At 42.3% G+C, this 7,307-nt stretch overlaps 1 protein-coding gene across 5 annotated transcripts in view; it reads right to left on the reverse strand.

Moving 5' to 3' along the window:
* Epha5 (EPH receptor A5) overlaps positions 1-6,813 on the reverse strand; it is a 334,366-nt gene extending 327,553 nt beyond the window's left edge. For all 5 annotated transcript variants that reach the window (XM_021211296.2, XM_029545116.1, XM_021211294.2 and 2 more), the window contains exon 1: positions 5,932-6,813. In XM_021211296.2, the coding sequence (XP_021066955.1) occupies positions 5,932-6,118 (187 nt within the window). In that variant the 5' untranslated portion in view covers positions 6,119-6,813. The remainder of the gene's footprint in view (positions 1-5,931) is intronic.
* Positions 6,814-7,307: the final 494 nt, after the last annotated feature.

Raw genomic sequence — 7,307 nt, forward strand, 5'->3', positions numbered from 1 at the left:
CTCGAACTCAGAAATCCACCTGTCTCTGCCTCTCAAGCGCTGGGATTAAAGGTGTGCACCACCAATGCCCGGCAATTAAATAGATATTTTAAAACTATTTGTCCTGAAGTCAATAAAATGACTATATTAAAATGTTCAATTTCGTATTTTCATTTAATATTAAATTTAATATATTCACATATTTATCTGATTGGGTAAGAACAATGAAATTGAATAAACCTTTTGTATAAATGAAACTTCTGCCATTAAAAAAAAAACTCATAAATACCCATGTCTGACGCTTAAAACTTGAAAGGAATAAAAAGAGTACTTTTGTTTTTAATTTTTAAGAATGCCTACACCATTCATTACCTGATTTAGTTAATCTATTTCAGAGCACCTTTTGATGAATGATCAAACATGAGATGGCCAAATATACACTTAGAAGTCTTACACTGCCATGCATGTTGTCCCATCCCAAAGTTTAAAATCAACTTTATCGATGCTGCCCAAATATCTGAAAAATAAGAAACTAATTTTCTTGTTTTAATAGTCTTAGAAAGTAAATATTAAAAACATAAACATAAAAAACAAAGGGATATGTCATATACACTTATGAAATTTAAACAATTTCTTTTAAAAATAAATCATTTATATTCTGTATTAAAACTTTTCAATGATACCAATTATTTGAGCAATATTGTACTGATGAATTTCTGATTTCTAAAAGTACTAAAATAATTGGAAGCTTAAAATAGTTTCTTCCAGTAGTAAAGCTATAAGATGCTTTAAAACTTGTTATCGACTGCATCATGAAATCATTTATTTACTTTTCACGTGGGTAATGGTTCTCATTGAATAAGAACATTTACCTGGTTACTTTAAGTGTAAACATTATTAAACTGTATCTTAAAAATATGAATCATCACAATCTTTAGAACTCTTTTGAAACCTAACTTTAGGTAGACTCTAGATGAACATGTGTGCTACAATTAATTTTAAGACTAGAATGTTTTAATCTTAATGGTCAGCTTTTGAATAACTTGTGTGCAATGATATAAAAGACTGTGATAATCATATTATTGGTTGTATTAATTTTTATGAACAACTGAGTATGTATTTATCTAGTTAAGCATGTAGGTATGAACCTCCTGTGCCTATTGAAGTCGATATATTAACAACGAAAACACTCTGAAGTTCTAAGGTCTCAACTTTTATGTTTACCTCTCAAGCTTATTTATATTCATAGTGACTCTTATGGAACATATAGAAATAATGGGGTTTTAGTGACTAATAAGCAAATCTTGATATTCATCCTTCAGTTAATTCTGATACTTTATGAAGATTCTCGTAAAAGCAGTAGAAGATTCCAAACTATCAAAATAATACCCAGATAACTGAATACCTCAATTAACTAAAGTTCATCATAATCGCTAGTAGAGTAAATTTGCTAATTTAAATGAAAAAGAATTGCTTTTTAAAAGAATTACTTTTTAAGAATTAATTTCCCCCCACAAAAGAAAAAAAAAAAAACCATAGTCAGTTAATACAATGATGTACCTCTATACTCTATATTTACAGGAAAATGTTGGATGGTTTTGTCAAATGAAAACAATGAAAAAGACTTTAATTAGCCATTCCAGCAAATATCTTAAGAAGTACACCAAACAAAATATAATCAAATGACAAAGGCAAACAACCAACATAATAGCTGCAAATAGCAAAACTCTGTCATTTCTGTATCACTAACAATATTGAACCAAATGCTTTGGGAATGTTTGTCTACAAATAGCTAAGCCACTTGCAGTTGATGTTTTCTGTACTATTGCCATATACTCTGAGCACTAGCAAGTTATGAAGTATGGTGAACATATAAATGTGCCAAATAGTGCCTTTCTAAGTATCAAAATGTGACCACTTGGGCTCAGTGAAAAGAGTTCATGCATAGCCTTTGCAGTGACCTGGTTTATTCCCAGTTAGAAAAAACAACCAACCTACCAGCCAAACGAATAAAAAGAAATGTAAGCTTTCCAAAGAGTCAATGTTAAAGAAAAAGTATTGAGGTTGAAGCTTAAAACAAACAAACAAACAAACAAAAAACTATATTGCAAGCTGTGGAATTGCTATTCATTTTTACTCTTGTTTTATGTAAGGAAATGAAATCATCTTACCTGTCATCCTGATACCAAGAAAGAGCTTAAAATGTCAAGATTCCCACCCCCAACCTTCATGGTTTATTAAGCAAAAAGCCAAAACTCTCCATGGTCCCTTCTGGTCCCAACAATCTATGATTCAAAGGGGTGTAATGACTCTCTTTTCTTGTTGGGTAGTGTCCTGGTGAGGGAACGGTTTTACTGTCCTTTTCTGTGGGGTCCTGCCGGTTAATCTAAAAGGAAATGAATTACAGCAGGAAGACAGGGCTACAAAATGAAGCCATTTAGTTTTACAAGTCTATTGTGTCCTTAGATATGTTTTATGGGCCTGGTCCTATTATAAGCCAAGGGGAAAAAAATCCTTAAACAAACTTTACTTTCAGTCCCTTCCAGTGAAAATATTTACCATTTTATGATTGTCTTTCAAGTCATTATAGCCAACTTCCCCCCTTCTATGCTTCTTTTCCAAGAACCTTCTATCCCACTTGCTCAAACGTAAAAAAAAAAAAAAAAAAAAAATTCAGAGACAAGAAACTGGACGTTTCAAATTCCAACTGCTGACAACTGTCAGCACTTTACTGGGGCATTACTGACTGTAGCTTCAATGAATTAAGCTTGATTCACTGCGGGTGAATCATTTTCAATGCAGAGCTGTTCGGCAGTAATTGGCCAAGAATCCCTGCTGAGAAAAGCACTTGTCAAATAATGCTTGTTTACAAATATATCTCCAGACAGCAAAAAAAGTGGCAGTTACTGAATAAGTTCAGGGCCACCTCCAAAAATTCAAAATTGTTGCCAGAGCCATTTTACTTATTAAATTTCTTAAAATTGTTCACTTGTTGATGCACTTATGAATACTGTCCTCCTGGATCAATCTGAAAATAAAATGTCCTGCTAAAATGCTTGTAATTTTATTTTTAAGTAAACGTTTGCACACCTTAATGCAGACTAAGTGTTTCTTCCAAGTGCGGTTTGTAACTATACATTACAAACGAACACATATTGATTCCATAATTTGTTTAGAATGCAGTTATCCAGTAAAGATGGATTTCAGAAATAATTGGAATAATGAGTGTAAACGATAACTCACATTTATTTCTTTCTGTCTGATACTTTATTACATAATCATATAATGTACATTCTGAATGTGTGTAATGTATACACATATGACTGAAAAATCATTAAGCATTTATGGAAACTGCAGACAGCAACTTTTATGAATTTTATACATTTCATGAATCAATTCATTAATAAGTTTAGCATGTCAATAAAATATTTCAGTATATGACCTCCCAACGTTCTTTCATAAAAACAAGTGGATGGAGCGTTTCATCTTATTTATTAAATAAATAATAAAGAGTAGTGCTAAGAATCTTTCAATGTATGTCACTGCTCAATTTTTAAAAGCAGTGATAAAGAAAATGTGAAGCAGAAAGAATCCACATTTCGAAAAACAGAAGGATCTGGGATGGGATTATAGATGATGTCCTGTTGGGTAGTGAAGGAATGAATTGGACAGACAACCTCAAATAGCACTAATATTAAATGTTTAACTACACACCACCAAACGTTCCCTGAACAGCAGGCACACTTGATTCTGGATGTCTTCAGAGCACAAGGTTGCTTTTGTTAGATCCTCCAGCCCTCATCTGCATGGAACCAAGTCAGCTGCATGGTTTCCTAGCTGGGAAGACTACACAACCTGTGGGTGCTAAAGCTCATGGTTGCATGGCCCTATTCCCCAAGATGCAAGTTTCGTTTAGGGTACCATTGGAGACTTGAGCTATTTCCCTACTTCCTTCCTGCTCCTTCTGCTTGTTTTTTGATCTTCTTAGTCTTGGCCCTCATTCACATTGGGTGTCACACTCTCTGATAATTTATTTCTTCAGTTCTTTTATAGAGACTTCCTTGAGTCCAGTCCCCTTCCCCATTGTATACATAGCAAGGGGGTTATAGAAAGCTGCTACAAATGACTATGTTGAGAAAAGGATGGGTGCTATTACCCTTAAATCGTTTTGCAGTTCAATCAGGATGGCCCTTTGGGTGGAATAAAACGGATAAAAGCCCCCCATTCCTCCTCCCTTTTTCTCCCTCCTCCTTGCTCTTCCTCTATCCTCCCTTCCCCAACACCCCCACCCCCAACCCCACCCCCGCATTAGCCCTCTTAGAGCTTTTGGACTTCTAATCTAATGTTCTTAACATAGGACCTTAATACAAGGTCCAAGTGTAAAACAAACAAACAAACAACAACAACAAAATAAAATCATCACTTAAAAACTTTACAGAGAAAAAATATGCAACTTGTTTGGCTTAAGCATGAAGCATGGCTTATTACCAACAGATATCGACAGATACCCATATTCCTCTGAACAGATGTTTAATAATAAACATAGTGAGAGAGTGAGTGGGGTGGGGTGTGAGTCTCCATCTGCCCTGCTTTTGCAGGGTTCCTTGGGAACTGGCAGCACTAGGGGTTACCAGCTCAGCGTCTTCTACAGCAGACTGAATCTATGCTAGTCATGAGGGCATATACTACTCTGCTGCTGCTATTTCATCTTCCAGGTCCAGCATCTCCTGTCCCCAAGTGCAGGGGTTTATTTAAGATTTTAAATAAACACCTCGGGAGTCTCATCCACAGCCCAAAGCTTAAAACCCCAGGTTTCTAAACAAGAGGACAGGATTTTTGATGATTCCACAGTGAAGTCGACCGACCAACCACTCCTGGTAACCAGAGAATCTGGTCTGAGATGCTGAGGTCTTTCCACATGCTCCACCCTCCCCCCCCCCCCCCCGTGAGAAGCTGAGCTCAGACCAGAACTGAGATGAGAGCAAGCCATAATGTATGAAAGAAGAGCAGACCTCCAGGGTCTGAGAGGACCCGGGAAGAGGCCATGGAATGGACCAAGACTGGTTTGTCAGCGGCTGAGACCAGTTCAAAGGAAAGAAGAACACAGGTGTTGTTTCTGCCTCCAGATTTACTCTCCTGGAGGAACCAGGAACGCAAAACAGTCCGGAGCAAAAAATTGGGGATGGGAGGGTTGGGTACTTCAAGACCTGGTGCCTCTGGCTAGGACAGATCTTCTCTCACCAGATAAGCTTTGGTGGGATCCATGAACAACTTCCTAGTATCCACACTGCCTGTCTCTCCCAACACTATCCCACCTTCCCGCCTTCCTCCACCTTAGCTATAGAGTGTTAGTGATTCCCCCCAGATGGAAGGGCATCCATCCTTTTCTGCTTTTCACAACCCCCTTCCTCAAAAATTAAAGCTCTTGTTAAACAGCTTGTAAAACAGCTAGTGGTGCTCTAAATAACAGCTCCCAGTCAGCCACTTTCTCCAAAATAAAATCACCAGCCACCCTGAAATAGTCTTCCAACATCAGCACCAAATACAGGTATCTAAAACCCACACACATCCTAAGAGCCTTGTTGTCATCTCTCTCAGTAATCCGGACATGTCACTTCTCCAGGTTCTCAGGACCCAACCCAACCGCACCCAACCTCCCAGCTCAGGTCTCAGACCTCTTTCCTTCAGCCTTCCAACTTCCCAGCCCCCAACCAGCCTCAGACCACAGGCAGGTTCTTTGCCTGGCGAGCACTCTGCAGCTATGTCAAACAATGCAACCAAAGATACCAGAGAGATCCGGAAACGCCAGCAAAAGCGGACAAACATTAATTGGAGATGAAGAGCCAGAATTTAGTCTCGGCAGCGGCGCTTGGAGCGCTGCGACCGGCTGACACAAGCTCCACCTCACCCATCCACCCCAGGGCGCCTTGGTCCCCACCTCCATTTCCCTACCTTCGTTGCTGGGGCTGGCCAAAAGGGTCCGGAGCGCCGCACACAAGAGAAGGCACGTCCAGAGGGGGCCCTTTAGAGGTGTGGAATAGCAGCCTGCCAGAGAGGCAGGGACGCGGGGGGTGTCGTCGCCGCCACCTCTGCCCTGGGTCCGTCGGCGTCCCGCACCGCGGGGCCCGGAGCCCCGCATTTTCTACTACCCTCTTCTGCCTCTTGTGTCCCGCGTGGCTCAGTCTAAGGTTCAGGCTTGGTAGAAGGGGCGAGAGAGACGCGGAACTCCTCCTCCTGGTGGGGTCCTGTGCCTTCTGGCTCTCACCCCTCTAAATGCGGGAATCACAGATCCGCAGAGACCACTGAAGTTTGCTTCTGGCTCGTGTCGCCCTCCCTTTCAGTTGGATAAGATGAATTAGAAGTTCTGATGGCTAGTACAGTTCTGGGTGGGCTCAGTCAAGGGGCTGCAGAGGGTCCCGAGTCTCGCTCCTTTGCCCTTTAAGACTTTCCCTTTTTCTGGTAGCCCCCCCCCCCCGCCGCCCTTCTTTTCTAGATTTTTTTTTTTTTTTTTTGAAGTGTCACCAGGGTCGGAGTGGTGGTGAAGATTCCCTTTCAGTCTTCAGTGCCGATATGGACGAGTCATCTTAAATCAAGATGATGTTTTCAATAAAAAAAGAAAAAGAAAAAGAAAAAAGAGGAGGGAGGAGAGGGGAAAAACAAGCAGAGTGTCTACCGATCAAGGGGAGAAGAGTAGATAGAGGAAACGGTGTGTGGCAAACACCGAGTAGAGTGGAGCCCAGGCAGCGAGCGATCTAGAGAACTGGAGAGGCCGGCAGAGGGAAGTCAAATCGCTGCGGGCTGAGCGCGGCCGGCCGGGGGCGGTGCGGCGGGCGGAGCGGGCTGGAGCGCGGGCCCGGGAGCGGAGCCGAGCCGGGAGGCTCGAGCCGCTGCGGCTCCCGCGGCTCAGCGCAGAGGCGGAGTGCGCGGCGGCCAGGGCGAGCCGGCGACTGCACCGGCACAGCGCTCGCTCGCTCGCTCGCTCCTGCTGTGTCTGGAGCTCCAGCGTCTCCCCGAGCCTCCCGACTCCGCGCCTCCCACCTCCTCCCTCCGCCCTGCGCTCCCCCGCCCTCTGCTGCTCGCGGCCTCGCCAGTGACAAGCTACTGTAAGTGTGACTCGCTTAAACGAAGTCGCACACCCACAGAGGGAAGTAATCTGCAGGCTGCCGTGGTGAGTGTTGCCTAGCGGTCTCCGAGAAAGGCGCGTCTTCCTCCCGGGATAATTAGGGGAAAGAATCCTCGCGACGATGCCTGCGAGGACCAGAGGTCCCTGAAGGAGGAAGGGAAGCCAGCCCTAGCTCAGCCCGCAGGAGGAGGAGCAGCGGGTCCCT

The sequence above is a fragment of the Mus pahari genome, chromosome 13 (genome assembly GCF_900095145.1).
Source record: "Mus pahari chromosome 13, PAHARI_EIJ_v1.1, whole genome shotgun sequence".
Taxonomy (NCBI): Eukaryota; Metazoa; Chordata; class Mammalia; order Rodentia; family Muridae; genus Mus; species Mus pahari.